Source organism: Equus quagga, chromosome 13 (assembly GCF_021613505.1).
Source record: "Equus quagga isolate Etosha38 chromosome 13, UCLA_HA_Equagga_1.0, whole genome shotgun sequence".
Lineage (NCBI taxonomy): Eukaryota > Metazoa > Chordata > Mammalia > Perissodactyla > Equidae > Equus > Equus quagga.
Window position 1 is genome coordinate 100693912 of NC_060279.1, and position 20574 is coordinate 100714485.

Below are 20574 nucleotides of genomic sequence, written 5' to 3' on the forward strand. Positions count from 1 at the left end.
CCGTGATTATGGGGCTCTCCAAGTGAGTACTTGCCTTGGAGGAAAATCAGCTCAAGCCTGGTGGGAGGTTTGGAGCGAGGACTCCATCTTTGAAGCCTCCCGGGCGCAGTTTCAGACGGGCCAAACTCAGACTCTGAGGTACAAGGACGCCATCTTGTCCGTGCCTGGTCTGGCTCTGGACTACGTTTCCCAGAGTCCACAGCGGCCCAACGTTACGTCTCTCTTGACGTCGTGGCGAGATGGTGAGCTCTGCAGGGACCCGGACGCGACTAAGGGGAGGCAGAAGGTGAGGGGTCTGGGAGTCCAGGGCGGGAATGGGGCGTGTCCAGAACTTTGCGTTTGTGCGCGCAGGCGGGAGCGGGCTGAGGATGCGAGATTCTGAAGGAGTCTGTGGCTGTGTGACCAGGTGTGGGTGCCTGTGAGTGCAGTGGTGACTGCCTGTCTCCAGGATGTATGTCTGGTTGTGTTTGTGTAACCATGTGCGGTGCTGTGTGTTGCGGTGTGGAGTCCTTGTGACTGTGGGGATGATAACTGCTTGTGTCCCTGTTGTGTACTGTGTGTGACTGTACGCCTAGTTCTTGGGAGGGTGAGTGCACCTGTGACTGTGAGATGGGTGCAGGTGTCTGTGTGATTATGATTACGTGTTTCTAAGGTGGGTGTATGGTTTTGGGTGTATGATATTGTGGCCGTGTGTGGTACTGTGTGCAGTTGTCGTGTGTCTATGACTGTGGTGACGCTGCATATGTAACCCTGCTGTTTCCCTTAGAGTTTGTCTTGAAACGCTGCTGCGTGTCCAAGTGTGGGATGTCTTTGCCTGTGTGAGTGTGACTGTGTGTATCTCTAGAGTGAATGTTCAGTTATGACTGGTTGATGTTGAGTGGGCTGGAGTAGAGTGCCAGTGGTTGTGTGTCCCCTCCCAAGTGGGAACATGATTGTGAGTGTGTGGGGCATTTGTGGTTTTTGGTGTGATAATCCTGTATAAGAGTGACTTTGTCGCCGCTGGAGAGTAGATTGTGTGACTGTGTGTGCCTTCTTAGTGGGTGTGAGATTGTTACTGTGTATTAGGGTGTGGAGGTGTCTGTGTTTGTGCGGTTGTGTCCTTATATGTCTCGAGTGGATGTGTGGTTGTGTTTGTGTGGCACTGACCATTTGTGCAGCACCAAATATGTGGGTGTGTTTTAGACTTAAAACTGTTGCACAAATAGAAGTCCCATATACTCTTAACCCAGCTTCTCTGTATGTTACCATCTTACATAATCACAGTACAATCAAAAGCAGGAGATTAACATTGATACACTACTACTAACTAATCTACAAACCTTATTCTAGTTTCATCAGTGTCCCTTAGTGTCCTTTTTCTGGACAAGGATCCATTCCGGGATCATATGTTGCAGTTAGTTGGTAAATCTTCTTAGTCTCCTTTGCTCTGGCACAGTTCCTCAATCTTTGTCTTTCATGACCGTGACACTTTTGAAGAGAACTGGCCATTTATTTTGTAGATTCTGCATTATAGAAGGTTCCTCAATTTGAAGTTGTCTGATACTTCCTCATGATCAAATTCAGAGTATGTATTTGGGGCAAGAATACCCCAAAAGTGATGTGTTCTCCTCAGTGCATTATATCAGGAGACCCATGAGGTCAGTTTGTCTCATTATTAGTGGTGTTAACTTTAATAACTTGGTTGAAGTGGTGTCGGGCAAATTGCTGCAAAGTCACTGTTTTTCCCATTATAATTAATATATGTCTTGTAGAGAAATACTTTAACCCTATATAAATACCCTGTTCCTCATACTACTTCCGCCTACTAATCTTCACATCCACTGAGAATTCTTGCCCGAAAATATTATTACCAGCTATTTGCCAAACGGTGATTTTTTTGTTTCCATCCTTCCATCTATATTTATTAATTAGAATCCTACTGTTAGATTTTCCTTCTCCTCCATTTATTTACTAAATTACTTGTATAAGTATGGACTGGATTTTTTTTTTATGCTATAGGTTATAATCCATTACTATCACTTTTCTTGCTCAAATTGTCTCAGATTTGGCCATGGGGAGCCCCTTCAAGTTGACTACCTGTGTCCTTTCGATGTATCCCCTTTATTTTTTTTTAGCACTTTCTTATTTTCTGGCACCACAAGGCTGATAATGTATGTACTTTCCCAGCCCCAGTCCTGGAGCCAGCAAATTTCCCAGGGAGCATTGACTCCTTTTGTTAGAAAATGATATTTAGAAAAGAAGATTAGATATGTTCATTGCTACTGGGATGTCACTGCATCTAGGTCCTCTCAGCTAGAAATGTGTGTATCTCTACGCACACATATCTATCCCTATATAGATAATCCGTGATTTCGTATGATATCTCCAATTCCAGTTCAGCACCAAACTGTTTATTCTAGCCTTCTCCATTTCCTTTTTTGTATCTCTCTTCTCTGATAGTGGAAAAACTTGACTCTCATTAACCACACTCCATTTATTAATTTAATTTATTTGCTCAGTCCTGAGTAGAATGCAGTTTAAGAATTGCTGGGCCAGCCCCGGTGGATAAGTGGTTAAATTCGGTGCTCTTGGCTTTGGTGGCTCGGGTTTGGTTCCTGGGTGCCAACCTACACTGCCCATCTGTCGGTGGCCATGCTGTGACAGGGCACACATACAAAAAGAGGAAGATTGGCAGCTGATGTTAGCTCAAGGCGAATGTTCCTCAGAAAAGAAAAGAAAGAATTGCTAACCCATACCTCCATACCCCATACAGTTCTTTTTGTCTTTAGTCTTACAGTATACAGTGTAAGAACAGTTTTCCTTACACCCTTCTGTATGGTAATGTCACTCCTTTGTAATACAGGTTCATTTGTCACTGTTTGTATTTTATTTTGGGTTTCCCCTTATACACACATCTTGGTTGATTTTAATTATTTTTTGAGTATGTGAAACATTACCATGGTTCTAAAAGTCAGAATTAGACAAAAACATCTACCCAATCACTCTTCCGTCATTTCTTCTCTCCCAATCCCATTCCCCCATTCTTTCTACACTGTTCCCACTCACCCATTAGAGGTAACCAACCTCATTAGTTTCTTGGGGTTTTTTAATGTTTAAATATACTTAAAAATATACGTAAAATTTAAATATACATAAATTTTACCGTTTTAACTATTTTTAAGTGTACCATTCAGTGGCATTAAGTCTATTTATATTGTTGTGCAGCCAGCACCACCATCCATCTCCAGAACTTTTTTCATCTTCCAAAACTGAAACTCTATCCATTAAATGGTAACTCCCCATTCCCCCCTCCCTCCAGCTCGTGGAAACCACCATTCTGCTTTCCATCTCTATGAATTAGACTATTTTAGGTGCCTCATATAGAGTCATACAGTATTTGTCCTTTTGTGACTGGCTTATTTCACTTCGTATAACATCTTCATGATTCATCCATGTTGTAGTGTTGTCAAAATTTCCTTCCTTTTGAAGGCTGAATAATAATCCATTGTACGTATGTACCACGTTTTGTTTATCCATACACCTATCAACAGACACTTGGGTTGCTTGCACCTTTTGGCTGTTGTAAATAGTAGTGCTGTGAACATGGGTTTACAAATATCTCTTCAAGTCCCTGTGTTCGCTTCTTTTGGGTATGTACCCAGAAGTAGAATTGCTGCATCATATGGTAATTCTGTGTTTAACTTTTTGAGGAATCACCATACCATTTTCCACAGCTCCTGCACCATTTTACATTCCCACCAGCAATGCACAAGGGTTCCAGTTTCTCCACATCCTTGCTAACACTTGTTGTTTCCCATTTTTTTTTTGTTTAATAATAACCATCCTAATGAGTGTGAAGTGGTATTTCATTGTGGTTTTGATTTGCATTTCTCTAATAATGAGTGATATTGGGATCTTTTTCAGGTGCTTATTAGCCATTTGTATATCTTTGGAGAAATGTTCTTTGCCCATTTTTCAATCAGGTTGTTTTTTGTTGTAGGAGTTCTTTATACATTATGAGTATCAATCCCTTAGCAGATATATGATTTGCCAATATTTCTTCCCATTCCAGAGATTGCCTTTTCACTCTGTTAATAGTGTCCTCTGATGCACAAGAGTTTTTAATCTTGGTGAAGTCCACAACATGTCTATTTTTATTTTGGTTGCCTGTGCTTTTGTTGTCATATCCAAGAAATCATTGTTAAATTCAATGTGATGAAGATTTTCTGCTATGTTTCCTTCTAAGAGTTTTGTAGTTTTAGCTCTCACATTTTGATCTTTCATCCATTTTGAGTTAATTTTGTATATGGTATTAAGTAAGGGTCCACCTTCATTCTTTTTCATGTAGCTATCCAGTTTTCCCACCCCCATTTGTTGAAAAAACTATCCTTTTCCCCATTGAATGGTCTTGGCTCTCTTGTTGAAAATCATTTGACCATATATGTGAGGGTTTCCATTCTATTTCACTGATCTAGATATCTCTCTTTATGGTAGTACCACACTGTTTTGGGGGTTTTGATAAGGATTGCTTTGAATCTGTTTATCACTTTGGGTAGTATTGACATTTGTCTTGTTCGGCTCAGGCTCGCATAGCAAAACACCATAGATCGAGTGGCTTAAATGACAGAAATTTATTTTCTCACAGTTATGGAGGCTGGAAGTCTGAGATCAGGGTGCCAGCATAGTCAGATTCTGGTGAGGACTCTCTTCCTGGCTTGCAGACGCCCACCTGCCTGCTTGCTGTTTTCCTCACATGGCAGAGAGAGAGAGTGCGTGTGAGCTCCCTGGTGTCTCTTATAGGGATACTAATACTATCGTATCAGGACCCCACCCTTATGACCTCATTTAACCTTAATTACTTCAGCAATGGCCCCCATCTCCAAAAACAGTGATATTAGGGGCTAGAGCTTCAACATGTGAGTTTGGGAGGGACAGAGTTCAGTCCATAGCAGCATCTTAACAATATTACACTTTCCAATCCTTGAACACAGGACATCTTTCCATTTATTTATGTCTTCTTTCATTTCTTTCACTAATATTTTGTAGTTTTCAATGTGTAAATCTTTTGCTTCCTTGGTTAAGTTTACTCCTAAATATTTTGTTCTTTTTGCGTCTGTCATAAATGGAATTATTTTCTTAATTTCCTTTTCAGCTTGTTCATTGTTAGTGTATAGAAATGCAACTGATTTTTGTGTGTTAATTTTATATCCTGCTACTTTGCTGAATGTGTTTATTAGATCTACCAGTTTTTTTGTGGACTCTCCAGGGTTTTCTACATGTAAGATCCTGTCATCTGTGAACAGAGGTAGTTTTGCTTCTTCCTTTCCAATTTGGATGCCTTTTATTTCTTTTTCTTGCCTGATTGCTCTGGCTAGGACTTCCGGTACCATGTTGATGAACATCTTTTCATATGCTTAAGGGCCATTTTTACATCTTTTTTTTGAATTGTTTGTTCCTATCTTTTTCCTATTTTTCTTTCAGTTTTTTGGTGCTTTGTCTCAATGTTTAAGAATTCTTTACATTTTAAGAATATTAGTCCTTCATCTGTGATGTATGGTGCAAGTATTTTGTCCCTGTTTGTCAGTTGTCTTTTGATTTTTTTATGGTTTTTTTGCCGTGGAGTTTTTATTGTATTGTCAGATTTACCAATATTTTCTTTTACTGCTTCTGGATTTTGAAAGCCTTTCTCAACCCCAGGATTAAAGAGGAATTTACCTGTGTAAATTTCTTCTAATACCTGTGTAGATTGATCTTTTACATTAGATCCCCAATCCATTTGGGGTTTAATTTTGTACATGGTGTGAGGTATCAATTTAATTTTATATTTTCCCAGTGGCTACTCAGCTTTCCCAGCACTATTTATTAAAAACTTTGTCTTTGGCCCAGTGATTTGCGATGTCATCTCTATCACATACTAAATTTCCATATATCCTTGGTCCTATTTCTAGGTCTTCTGTTCTACTGGTCTATTTATGTACTACTACCACACTGTTTTAATTGTAGAGGCTTTATAGTATATTTTAATGTCTGGTACAGCCAGTTCTCTGATATTTATTTTTTATTGTCAAATTATTCAGTTTCTCCTTTTCACTATTTCTGCAACCAAGAGTTCTGATGGCATAGATCTGTGTCTTTTGGAGGGTTGTGATTTGTTGATTCATGAGCGATGGCCCCTGTATAATTGTGCACAGATACCCCGGCTCATGTAGCACTCACTATTGATATTTCTGATTTTCACAGTGTGGACTAATAAACAAGGTCTTCTGTGCCTGGCTTTTCAGAGAATATGACTGGGGACCTATCACAAAATCTGGATTCACAAGTCTAAGATAAAAGTTTGTTTCAGTGACCAGATCTAATTTGATTTTGGGCATTTTGGGTTTTGGGTAGTCAGTCTTAAATTTGTTTCAGGCCAAATCCCTGTTCTTCTTTTGATAAATTATAAAAAATAAAAGAACATAGCTAGTAGTACTTGATGTTTGTAAGTAAATGGTTACAGCAGGGTTTTAAACAAGGTCCTGGTCCCTGTTCTTAGAAGTCAGGGTTCTGCAGACTCCATGAAATTGTATGCACCGTTTTTATAGATATTTATTCATTTTGTTTTTTTCTTGGAAGAAGATTTATGATTTGAGAAGAGTTTCAAAGAGATTCATGACCCTTGAAAATTAGGACCATGGTTCTAAAATCAAAGACAGTGATACCTAGTAACAGCCTTTGACATGTCCACAATTTACACTCAACAATAGGGAAACGGAAGAATGTTCCATCCTCTGTTTTATTCATATGATGGAATATTACCCAGCTAATAAAAAATATGCTTATAAGGAGTTAACCAAAACAATGAAAAAGCTGTAATGATCAATATGATGAATAAGAAAGTGCTCAAATTTTGCAAAGATCCTATCCAAAAATTTTTTAATTAGTGAGTAAGTGGAGAAGAGATTGTATATCTGACACCATGCTTTCTGCTTTGCATACACTGTCTTATTTAATCTGGAAATTGCATGTTCTTGAAAATTGGTCATTCACAGAATGTTTTGGATAGTGAAGCTGTCTCAGTGTACCAGAGAATATGAGTTAACATTGAAAGGACTGTTTAGATGTTATTTGTTTCAATCACACTGATTTCCATTTTTGTCCCCATTTGTGTCATAGACATTGACTCAATTACTCTTAATTTTTCTACCTCCAGAAAAATGAATACCAGCAACAACTCCGGTTATTTATTTTTAAGTGGAAAGAATATTGTGATTTTTTTATTATGAAATATCTAAGTGTAATGCAAAAATCTAGAAACTTGCAAAAAATGTAATTCCGCCATCCAGAGATAAATATTCTTCATATTTTGATAGATATAGTTCAAATGTTTTTCTGTGGGATTTTATAGAGTGGTGTCACTTTTATATAAATTCTGTAACCTGCCTGCCTCATTTAATAATGCATTGACTATCGTACAGTTACATTGTAAAATCACTGTATAGTATTTCATTATTGAAGTGCACCTTGATTTATTCATTTTATTGTCTACTAAAGAATATTTATGTCTCTATATTTTAGTTGTGAAATAGTCCCCAAATTATTCTTGTGCATACAACTTTATGTATTTTTATAATGAATTCCTTTAGGATATTAGACATTTATTAAGAATTTGCATATATGCAAAATCCTAATCTAGAACTCAGGGAGACAAAATGCTTTTAAAAAGTTGTAGTGTTGGGGCCAGCCCCATGGCCTAGCAGTTAAGTTGTGCATGCTCCGCTTGGGCACCCTGGTTCCCGGGTTTGGATCCCAGGTGCAGACGCATACCACTTGTTGGCCATACTGTAGTGGCAACCCACATATAAAGTGGAGGCAGATTGACACATATGTTAGCTCAGGCCAAATCTTCCTCAAGCAAAAAAAAATGAGGAGGATTGGCAACAGATGTTAGCTCAGGGCTAATCTTCCTCAGGCGGAATAAAGTTGTAGTCTCTATTTTTAAATTGCAAATAATGTAATAAGGGAGATAAAATTAGTATGCAACTGTCCAAAGGAAAGGATGATAAGGACACTAGTTTACCTTGACAGTATGCTGTCAGAATTCATAAGAGGGAGATATTTGTGTGACCAGAGCAGTCACTGTCATGTCGTATCCTGTCTAGTTAAACGGATCCCATAAGAACTCTGTGGTGGTGAATTAGTTTCCTGAGTTCCCTGTAGTTCCCTGCAGTTTTCATTCTAATCGTCAGAAATCCAAAATGTAACCAGTGGAGCAAGATGATTCTGTAGCTGTTTGGAGAGCATTAGGGCAGGTGCAGAAATGTAGTAAACCATCTGCAAGAGGAGCTGAAAGGTAGCATCACTTGTACACAGGACATGGCCCAGTGACTTCTAGTTCTTTTCCAGGCAGGACTCCAGCACACAGGAATAGAGTTTCCAAATCAGGAAGTTTGCAACTATTGGGAGCTGACGAAGCAAAAGTAGCAAAAGCCATTCTGTGAGAATACAACTGTGTTTAGAATATCCTGAGCTATTATTTAATATTTAGAGGATGATTGTTTAAAAAAAAAGTATTTTCTTTTTTATCTGCTGTTTGGGAGTAGCTTACATTTAACAGAATTTTAAAATATATATTTAAAAGTTAATACCTAGTTATTGAAAAACAATACACTTAAGTAAAACTAAGAAAATTGAAGACCACAACCCAGAGATGAGGAAGGTAATCTTTAAGGATGAAACATCTCAGATATTTTCCATCGGATTTGTCTATCTATCTTGTCTATATTGATATATATGTGTATTTTACAAAAAGGACCACATGATGCCCAGCTATTTTGTAAACCTGATTTTTTCTACTAACTGTACATACCTTAAACATTTTCTGTGTTAACTATTATATTACTACTAAATTTGTGAGTGCTCAGGATTACTGTTTTATAAAAATCTTTCATTTATTTAAGCTATCTGCCATTGTCTGACTCAGAATACTGAACATTACCTAAGAATGTACATATCTCTCAATGTATTGATTTTTGGTTGATGTTTGTGCTGGAAGAATTTATGTTTACATCCATAAAATTCAATTCAACATTTTAAAATATGACATATAGGAAAAGTTCCAAGTTACATCAAAAATACAATCAGTGAAACATCAGAGTCCTGTAAATATTTTGACAAGTGCCTAGATTGACATGTTAGCAAAAGGGATGTGCAGATATTCATGGCTCTAAGAGAGGCCATGTTGTTGTAGACAAAGCAACTAGTTGTAACTATAATGGTTGTTTGGTGATCAGGAAGTGATGTTTTAAGAAATTTTCAGACTAATACAATAGTTATTTCTTACATGTTGGTATTTTGTTGTTTTTTTGTTGTTTGTTTTTTTGGTGAGGAAGATTGGCTGTGAGCTAACATCTGTTGCCAGTCTTCCTCTATTTTGTATATGTGGGTCACCACCACAGCACGGCTTGATGAGTGATGTAGGTCCACACCAGGGAGCCAGTCCTGTGAATCCAGGCTGCCGAAGTGGAGTGCACTGGACCCAACCCCTACGCCACCAGGCCAGTCCCTGTTTTCTTGTGTTTAATTATATTTTAGGAAATTATTTGGGGGTTTTATGTTAAAATGTGATGCATTATATTTTTCACATTTTAAATATTGGGGAAAAGGCTCCTGGTTAGAGTTTTCAGTCAGAACGCCTGCTTTTCCAGGAATAGATTACTAAGGTTAAAGTGGAAATAAATGCATATGTGTAGTTCTCATGATCTGTGTGATGTGGGACCCATGGCCTCTAAAGAATAAAAATGTCTGTCAATTTAGAGAGAGGGAAAATCCAGGGATGTAAGTTCGAGCTTTACTAGGTGGTGTAGAGATGGCTGAACTTTGCTCAGAGGGATTTGTGCAAAGATCTGATGTTAGAGATCTAGAGGAGCACGGTTTTGCTAGGTCAAGATCAACTTGTCCCATAACGCATAATCTGCCTGTTTAGGGCCTTTTGTTTCACATTGTGGGTTCGTGAAAAATCCCTTTGAGATGTATAGAGTTGCAAATGGACAGCTCTGCTCTGTTATTTCTGAAGCTTCCTCTGACTTTTTTTTTTTTTTTTTGATTGTTCTTTCTTGTGTTCACCAAGGCCCTGAGTCTGAATTTGTGTATAGTCAGAGTATAGCTGAATTAGTGTATTGGTTAGGACAGGCTGTTATGTTGTGATAGCAAACAACCCCTAAATCTCAGTGGCTTACAGAATAACTTTTTATTTCTTGCTCGTGCTTCATGTCCAGTGTGCATCAGCATAGGCAGGGCCCCAGACCAAAAGAGACACCACCATCCTATAGCTGTACCATCTGAAACACACAGCCTGGTTGGCCACCACGTCAAGGAATAGAAAGACTGGAGAATCGTACAGCCTTTCCAGTACCTCAGACAGGAGTGACACACATCACCTCAGCTTATATTCCTTTGGCCAAAACCAGTTTATGGCCCTGCCTAACTGCAAGGGGCTAAAAAATGTTGTATTTTATGTGCCTAAAAGGAGAGGAAAACTGGACAGTTGGAAATTATTGTAATTAAATTAGTACTGTCTACCACATTGGCTAAGACCCATTTCTTTTTCTATATGTAAGAAGTAGCTTCTGTAAATGAGGTGGGATTTCTTTTTGGAGCAAGGAGGACATCCTGGACTGGTTGGAGAGAGGTTAACAAGTGGCCTGTGCACGGGTGAGTGAGGGGACTAAGGAAACAGGAAGCCCTTCATATGAAAGCTCACATCCTTTGTGGGAAGTCAGCAGCTTTAAGTTATTGTTCAAGGACACGCCCCTCAAAGGCTCTAGAACTATGGAGAAAATCACGCTCCTTCAGCATAAAGTTCCCAGAGGCACCCACTGTCACTCGTGAATCACTCCATTCATATTTCCTTTTATAATCCACCCCTCCATAAGCAGGAGGGTATTAATTGTATTATTTGTGATTATAAAACATGCTTAAGGGAAAATTTGAAAATACGGAAGTAAACAATGATTCCTGGATTTTTATACACTTAGAGAAAAATTTTGTAAAAATTTAATTGAAAATCTTTTCAGTCCATCTTCTATGCATACACACATACATATATATACACATATGTATATTTTTCCTATGAAAATAGGATTACACAACACGTACTGTTTTATTACCTACCTTATTCATCCAGCATGGTTTAACATCTTGACATCAACAAAGATATGTATCATTCTTTTTGTGGCAACAATGTTTCCATTTTATGGATACACTATAGTGTATTTAATCACTCCTCTCTTGTAGAATATTTAAGTTCTCTCCAAATTGTTTCCATTTTCCACATGTCTCCATCATATACCCCACACACCTTTTGGATAGCGTGTCAGATACAGATTTGCTTCATCAGAGGATATACATCGTTTAATTTCTGCTAACATTGCCTTGTTGAAAGTTTACATCAGCTACAACCTGTGTGTCCATTTCCTCACATGATGCTCTCGTGGAGTATCATCAATCTTTTAAATCTTTGCCAATTGATAACTATAAAAATGGCATTTCCTTATTGCTTTAACATGCATTCCCTTCATTACTAGTGAAGTTTAAAAACTTTTGATAGGTTGATGAACCACTATTATTTTAGTGAATTGCCCATGCATATCCTTTGCTCGTTTATCTAAAATTATTGCTTTTTTCTGAAAATTTAATTTTAAAAGCACTATCCATTAAGGATTTTTATTGTGTATTTGAGTTTTGAGTTAAGATATTTTTTTCCATTTTATCATTTCTCTTTTCATTTTTATTTTAGTGTTTTGGGGTAGAATTTTTTTAATCTTATCAAATATTTGTTTTTTCTTTGCATTTTTTTTTTGTCTTTTATGTCATGTGTCCACAAAATATAAATATATTTGTCTGAAATACTTTTACAGATATTTCACTTTTTAAATTAAATATTTTATCAAGTTAGAACTTCTTTTTGGCTTATGATATGACCACAAAAAATAGTCTGAGAAGTTTCTGCTTTGATACATTCTTAAAGTTTTCACTGCGATCTTGTACATTCATTGCAGTGTTTGAGTGCCTCTCATGCAGTATTTTATGTCTTGAGGAATTAATAATGAACAAAATCAACAAGATCCCTCCTTGTAAGTTTAGTTGGAAGAGTCAAATAATTGACAATCAAATATATAGTATAATTTTTAGTAGCACTGAGAGCTATACAGAAAAATAAAGCAGGGAAGGCCAGAGAGAATGGCAAGGGGTAGTATTTTAATAGTTTGGTCACAGAGGTGAAGTTTAAGCGGAAACTTTCGTAAAGAGAGAAAGGGAGCTCTGTGACTGTCTAGGAGAGTATTGCAGAAAGAACATACGAAGCCTCGTATTGCATAGCGAGTTCTAGGTAGACCATGGACATTTAAGAAGAATGAATATCCTGTTGGTAAGTAAAAATTTCAGAATCAGGCATCCAGGTGTGGCCCTCTGTGATTTTTTGTAAGCCGTCAGGGATTCTTTTTAATTTAAAGATTCAAATATTTCATTTCCTCTGGAAAATATTCTTTTATTCATTTTTTCTCCAGTGGTTCTGTTTTATTCTCCACTTTCATACGTATTTTAGGTCTTCTGGATCTCTCTTCCATATCTTTGACCTTTATTTTCAGAATTCCTTTCTTCTGTGTCTTTTTCCTCTGAATACTCCCCCCCCACCCCGATTCCTAACGTATCTGGTGCCTTCTTGTCTAATAATTCTTAGAAGAAACTATTACTTGTCAGAACCTTCTCCTGTGACAAAGCACTTACAAAAGGTTCCACTTTCCTTCTCCCATTAACCCCTAACTCTCTCTATTGCCCCCTTTCTATCCTGGGATTTATGGTCCATTCCCTCATTAATGGCAGTAACCACCGGGAGGCAGTTTACGCTGATGGAAACTTCCATGGGCAGCAAAATAGAACACGTGGGTTCTTATCCCGTCTCTGATTTTCTTGGCAGTGTGGCCTTGGGTGAGTCTCATAACCTTCAGACATTCTAGTTCTTCTGTATAATATAGGGAATAAAATTAACTTTATTTAACCCACAGGGTGGTTATAAAAATAAGAATAAATGAAAAGTGTATATGAATGGCACCACATCACCTCACCCTAGAATCCTGGGGACCATTCCTATACTCACTATATACTCTACCTTCCCTAGGGATGAGCTATTTGTGATTGTTCTGTAGTTCAGCCCCCAACACTTGGGTGCTGGTTCCCATCCCCTCTCTCCTACTCAAGATCATTGCTCCAGCGATTGTCTCCTTTGTTTGTTTTCTCTCTACTGGGTTATTCCCATGGCTATAAAACATGCTGTAATTTCTTCCACATTCAAAACAACCAACCCACCCTACGTGGACCCCATACCTACCTCTAGCTTCATTTCTCTGTTCTTTTCAGTAAAACTCCATGAAAGGGATGGCTCTTCTGTCCGCACTTCCTTGCATTCCATCCTGTCTTGAACTCACTGTCGCCAACTTGCTGTTCTCTCTGCTAGGAATGTGCTTCCCGTAGATATCTGCATTGCTCCCTCACTCCATTCAGTCTGTGCTAACATGTCACCCTCTCAGTGAAAAGCCTTCTCAGGCCACCCTCCATCCCCCCAGAGCTCCCTGTCCCCTCACCCTTCTTTATTTTTCTCCATAAAACTTTGGCCACCCGACATATAAACAGAAATATCAATGTCAGCATATCAGTATTTGTTGTTGTCTCTGTCCATTAGAATGTGAGAGCCACTGAGACAGGGACTGGATTTAGTGTCTTCCTCCAAGGTAGAACTGTGCCAGTTGAGATAGGAACTCAGTAAATACGAAAGAATTCTTGACCCCTCGTTCTCTCTCTGCATATGCAATCTTCATATCCAATCAGATGCCAGAGCCTGTTGATTTTATTTCCCTACAACTCGAATTCATTCCTGTCCTCCTCATTTCCACGATCACTGTGCTGGGTCAGGCCCTTTGTTTGCTTGGAAAACCATAAGCACCTTTCAGCTGATATCCCTGACTTCAGTTTTACTTCTCTTCAATAAAATAATCTGGCCAGGGCCCTATCACCTCCTCTTTAAATTCTTCTGTGGCTTTCCCTTCATTAATGCGTGAAAACCAAACTTTTATGTGTTCAGTCAGTATTCATTGCGTCCTCCAGACACGGTGGCAAGTGCTGGTAACAGTGATGGTGAGACCTGGTCCTTGCCCTTGTAGTTATTTTATTTCTTTCATATGCCTTCATTTTCCAACCCCTGATGTCACCTCCAGCATTATTTTCCTCTGGATTCTGGAAGTAATTAAATTTAAACTTAGATTAATTAAAATTAAATTATATGAGAAATTCAGTTCGTCAGTCCTACTAGCCACGTGTTAAATGCTTAGTAGCCACGTGTAGCTAATAGCTACATTATTGACAGTACAGATGCAAAGATGTCTATTTCCGTCATCACAGGAAGTTTTATTGGAGAGCACTGGTCTAGACCTTTCCCCAAACTACACAAGTCACTCTGAATTATTCTCTCCCCAAACACACCATATGCTTTTGGTCCACTGTTTTGCCGCTCCTCTTCACTCTGTTCAGAATGCTCTTCTGTCCCTTTTCTGCCTATTAAAATTGTCTGATTTTTAGGTCCCAATTCATATTCTACAACTTACAGAACATTTTCCTTGACACCACTCTGGCAGTTATTACATTAGTCATCCTCTGACTCCCCTCCCCCCGACAGCAGGCTTCCTGTACCTCTAGTTGGAACTGGCCTTACTACCCTCCTTAAAACCCCTGAGTTCTCTTTACTTTGAGGTACGAGCCGTTCTCCACAGAACTCCGGCCTCAGCAGCTGCCAGCCAGTGAGGAAGTGATGGTCTGCAGGAAAGCAGTAGGGAGGGCTTAGATGGAAAATAAGGAGGGCTGGGCCAAGAGGCTTCTAGAAGCTGAGTTCCCATTCAGGTCAATACTCTGAATGTGCAGGTTTGCTTGTAAGATGCCTGTATTACTGTGGTTTTCTTGTTCCTTTCTGGTGAGTCCAGCTGGGGCTGGAGTCTTTGACAAAGCCTCTGCTATTGGTGGGGTCCCTCTTTGGACTCAGAAGGAGGAAGTAGAGTGGGGGAGGTACCCAAGAGGTTTTGCCTGTTGAGCCCAGGGAAGCTGGAAGACTTTAAGGATTGCTTTTTCTCCAGGTTTCGCCTGCACAGGTATGCTGTGCTCCTAGCCTGTGGGTGCTGTTCTCATCCTTAGAGGGTAAAGTGGGTGAGTCTGAGCCGAGATCCTGCTTGCTTCAGCTGCAAAGGAAGATGGGCCTGGAACAGGTGGGAGCTATCTAGGCCCCCTCTAGGGTATGGGTTAGCATCAACAAGATGGGGGACTGTCCGGGCAGGAATCCCTGCCGCCGAGGTTCTTGGATTTTATGTCAGTGCTGGAGCACATCTTCTTTGAATCCATTTTTGGTTTCCCTAGAGTTTAGAGGAGGGCTGGGTTTTGTTAACTCTGTAGTTCTTAATATTAGTGTTGTGTGGCGGGATAAGGTGAGGGCAAGGGAGGCAGAGCAGGGACACTGGAAGTACAAGTGTTTTAAGCCCATCTGTTCAGGAGTGCTGAGGCCAGCTTGGCTTATGGGAGATTTCCCCTTTCTCTCGCTACTCTTCTTTTTCAGGACTCTGCAGTTGTCTGAGAGAAGAATCTAGAGAAATCGGAGCAGCTCAGGGAGTTCTAAAAGCCATGGCACAAGTAAGTTGAAATTTCCTCTATCCGTGAAATAATGTCTTCCCTCGAGATCGTATGAACGTTTGTGTTTTTCATCCTGAAACTTCCCTGTCTCACTGAGCCCCTTTCAGTAACCTGCTCCCCATTCCTCCGTCCCCGGGAGTAAGTGGCGCTGCTCCACTTCCCTCGGTGGCTCTCTCTTCTCCAGCAGTGTAGACATTTGTGCACTATGCTCTTCCCGAGCACCAGGAGAGCAGAAATACATTCTCCTAGGAGAATATGAGAGCCTCCCTTCTCAGAACCATGGGTGAGTGGGGCCAAAGATGAGATAACTTTGATCTTTTCCGTTAATCTGGGTGGTTTCCTTTCGTTCTTCTATTTTTAAATGCCACCCCTCTTAAAAAAATCATAAAACACTTCATATGATCAAAGAATACATACAAAACATTTATAACGTATATATGGTATGAAGAATGATAAACAATAAATAAAAATAAGAATAATAAAGTGAGGGGCCGGCCCAGTGGCGCAGTGGTTAAGTGTGCATGTTCCGCTTCGGCGGCCCGGGGTTGGCCAGTTTGGATCCCGGGTGCGGACGTGGCACCACTTGGCACACCATGCTGTGGTAGGCGTCCCACATATAAAGTGGAGGAAGGTGGGCATGGATGTTAGCTCAGGGCCAGTCTTCCTCAGCAAGAAGGGGAGAATTGGCAGCAGTTAGCCCAAGGCTAATCTTCCTCAAAAAAAAAAAAAAAAAAAGAATAATAAAGTGAGTATTGATCTACTCATCACCCAGGTCAATATACTGTTTAAGCATCCTGTGTTCCCTCCCCGGATCATATCCCCTCCCATATCACATTACCATTCACACTGATAGTAAGGGCTACTTTTAATTCTGTGTTTATTAATCCTTTGATTTTTATAAAAGTTTTACTGTATATGAATGCATACTAAGCAATATAGTGTTGTTTTCTGTTTTTAAATTTTTAAAGTTATCATACTTTCTCTATATTTTTACCAGATTTTTTCACTCACGGTATGTTTTCAAATCATTCATGTTAGATTGTGTAGCACTGGATCAGCGGTCTCAAAGCATGGTCCAAGAAGACTGAGACCCTTTCCAGAGGCCTGAGGGGTCAGAATTATTTTCATAATGATACTCAAATGTTAGCTGCCTTTCTCACTCACATTCTTTAATAAGTGTACAGTGGAGCTATAGGATATGTGCTGTCCTAGCAGATTGAATGCAGAAGCAGATGTGACAATCCAACTGTCTCTTATTCAGCCAGTCATTAAAGAGATTTGCAAAAGTGTAAAACTATGCTATTAAATTTTTTTGAGAATGGAGTCATTTTTCATAAAGTGTATGTTATTTATGTTAGCATGTAACAGATTTATTGTTGGTTATTTAAATAAATTAATAGTTTTTGTTCATTTTTATTTCTTTTTCTTCTCCCCAAAGCCCCCCGGTATATGCTTGTGTATTCTAGTTGTGATTGCCTAAATTAATAGTTTTTAAATTTATCACTTTTAATTTCTCATGTGGTAAATATTGATAGATATGACTAGCATTAACAGAAGTTCTTTGAGGTCCTCAATAACTTTCTTAACAGCTTTATTTATTGTATATATAATTCACATACAGTAAAATTCACCCATCTAAGTATACAGTTCAGTGGGTTTTAGTATATTTGCAGAGTTGTACAATCATAAGCACAGTCCACTTTAGAACACTTTTATCGCCCCAAAAAGAAATGCCATTTGCATTAGCAGTCACTCCCAGTCGCTCCTCCTCACCCACTGGCATCACTACTTTTCTTTCTGTCTCTATGGATTTCCTATTCTGGACATTTCATATGTACATGGAATCGTGCAATATTTGATCTTTTGTATCTGGCTGTTTTCACTTAACATAATGTTTTCGAGCTTCATCCATGTTGTAGCATGTACTTCATTCATTTCTATACCAAATAATATTCCATGGATATGTGTGTACCACATTTTTTCATCAGTCCATCTGTCTATGAATATTTGGGTTGTTTCTGCTTTTTGGCTATCATTAATAATGCTGCTGTGAGCATAAGTGTATGCCAGTGTTTTTGGGTGGACATACATTTTCATTTCTCTATACCTAGGAGTAGAATTGCTGGGTAACATGATAACTATATTTAGCTGTCAAAACTTTTTTCCAAAGTGGCTGCCCCATTTTACATTCCCACCAGCAATGTAAGAGTGTTCCAATTTCTCCACATCCTCACCAACACTTGTTATTTTGTCTTTTTGATAATAGCCATCCTAAAGGATATGAAGAAGTGGCATCTTTTTTTTTTTTTTTTTGTGAGAAAGATTGGCCGTGAGCTAACATTTGTTGCCAATCTTCATCTTTTTGCTTGAGGAAAGTTGTCACTGAGCTAACATCTGTGCCAATCTCCCTCTGTTTTATGTGGGTTGCAGCCACAGCGTGGCCTGAGGAGCAGTGCTAGGTCTGCATCTGGGATCCGAACCGAGAACCCAGGGCCGCCAAAGCAGAGGGCTCAAACTTCACCACCACGCCACCACTACCAGGCAGCCCTGAAGTGGCATCTTATTGTGGTTTTGATTTGCATTTCCCTAATGATTAGTGATGTTGAGCATCTTTTCATATGCTTATTGACCACTTGTTTATCTTCTTTGGAGAAATCTCTATTCACATTCTTGGCTAGTTTTTAATTGGGTTGTCTTTTTATTATTGAGTTGTAAGAGTTCTCTATATATTCTAGATGCAGGTCCCTTACCAGATAGAAGATTTGCAAACATTTTCTCCCAGTTTTTTGGATTGGATTTTCACTTTCTTGGTGGAATCATTTATAGCACAAAAGTTTTTAATTTTGATGAAGTTATTTTATCTTTTTGTTCTTTTGTCACTATGTTTGGTGCCACATCTAAGAAAGCCGGACTGAGGTCATGAAGATATACTCCTGTGTTTTCTTCTAAGAGTTTTATAGTGTTAACTTTTACATTTAAAACTATAATCTCTTTTGAGTTAATTTTTATATATGGTGTGAGGTGCGGTTCAGCCTTATTCCTTGCCTGTGGATACCCGCTTGCCCCAGCACTGTTTGTTAAAAGACTGCTCTTTCCCATTGAATTGTCTTGGTTGACTTAATTTAATATGCGGTGGTCTGTTGGGAACTGGGTAGATGATGCCTTTCTTCAGAGAGGTTTTTCACCTAGAAGTGTTCTCAAACTTGGCACACATTTAATTTTTCACCTGGGGTTTCCCCTAACTACGTGAATGAAGTTACTTTGAATTGCATATTTGAGAGTAGGCCTTTGGTTCTAGATTGGCAAAGGAAATGGTTATTAGTAGTAAAGTAATATCATTAATGATAGCCTTTTTTTTCTACCTGGAGTACAGCAGGTTCCTTGTCACTCTTTTCCAGCAAGGTTTTCCCTGGAGCCACCATTTCACTGAGAGAGTAGCTCTTCTAGGATCCCAGCTTTAAGTGAGGGTCCTGGGTTCACACCCCGTTTGGTAGATGTGCCAGGCCCCATACTAAGGTGAATTCCCCAAAGCATTTGACTTCGGGCTGGCCCCTGCTAACGTATTTGCCTACCTCTCTGGGTTCAACTCTGTGTGTGTGTGTTGCTTCTTTTGTTAGCCCTGGGATGTAATTTTCCTTATCTTCTTGAGAGCTTAGAAATGCACTTAAAAGGGCATTTGTTATAGTTTATTCCGTGCCTAGGTGTTTGCAGCAGGAGCCCCCAGTCTTCCCTCTCCCGTGTAGACATGGTCAGAGCTGGAGTGGTTGGTCCTGGTCTCGGTGTGTGGTGACATCTCCTGTTTTGTGAAGCCTTTAGGGTGGGGGCTGTGATTGGGAACTTTCGTTACAGAAAGTTCTTCAGTCTTCCAAGGGAATTTATGAGAGATGAAGAACCATAAAATGGTCCGTTTTGAGGTTGAACAATCTGTGTTGCTTGTGGGCCACATTCGTGTGACTGAGATACACCCCCGATCAACTTTCTTATTTCAGGAACAAGAAAAAGTAGACAGTGAAGGATGGTAGATGTTAACAAGTATATAATAAACACTGAAGATTTTACAGATCATGTTTAAGCTGAATGCCCCCAAATAATGGAATGATTATATCTTACAGGACATAAGGTGCCTTGTTATGTAGCAAATAAAAATTCCTGTGTTTATAATAAAATTTGTCAAACAAAAAATATGCTCGTGATATCTGACAAACTGCTTTTCAGTAGGGAGACTGTTGTCATTTTCAGCAATACAGTTCTTTGTTGTTTGGGACTGTCCTGGGTACCTGGCCCGGATAATTCAGGACACAACATTCCTGACGCCAGGCACTAAATGCCAATAGCAGCACACTGCCCACCCCAGCCCAGCCTCCCCCAACGTTGCAACAGCTAGACCATCCCCTCCGTGATCCCAAATACGTCCTAAAGGGGAAGGTGTAACCTGGGTTGAGATCCATGGACTAATTATGACCCTGAGTCTTCAGGATAGTTTTAAAACTTCTATAAGTCCTATATTTTTAGATAGAGATTTATTAGACATTTTAGATTCTTTTTTATCATCTCAATGGAAAAATAGTAAAAGGCACTAATTTTTAAAGACCATTATTTGCAAGGCCCATGTTTCCTGTGTTTTGTGTATGTTATCTCATTTATTTATAAGACTCTACTTAGCTAGATTTTGCTCAGTCACAGACCCTTGTGGAAAAGGAAGGAGGTTTCGTCTCTAGCCAGAGGAATATTCAGAAGCATGTAGGCCTTTAGTCAAATAAATTTGCTTATTCTACTTCCTTCGTGGCATAGGCATTTGGCCCCAGCTTGCTTGCTTTATCATCTCCTTCCTACACTGCAGTTCTCCATCTCCTCTCTTTCCATCTTTTGGACATTTTCCTGGATGAGTCA

General features: G+C 39.3%; 1 protein-coding gene across 3 annotated transcripts in view; it reads left to right on the forward strand.

The window, feature by feature from the left end:
• Positions 1–35: 35 nt before the first annotated feature.
• ZNF565 (zinc finger protein 565) overlaps positions 36–20574 on the forward strand; it is a 31984-nt gene continuing 11445 nt past the window's right edge. The window contains exons 1-2 of one of the 3 annotated variants that reach the window (XM_046681226.1): positions 36–286; positions 15611–15684. In XM_046681226.1, coding sequence (XP_046537182.1) covers positions 15676–15684 — 9 coding nt within the window. In that variant the 5' untranslated portion in view covers positions 36–286; positions 15611–15675. Of the gene's footprint in view, positions 287–12986; positions 15208–15610; positions 15685–20574 lie in introns of those variants that run through there. The other 2 variants (XM_046681228.1, XM_046681227.1) reach the window with 2 other exon arrangements.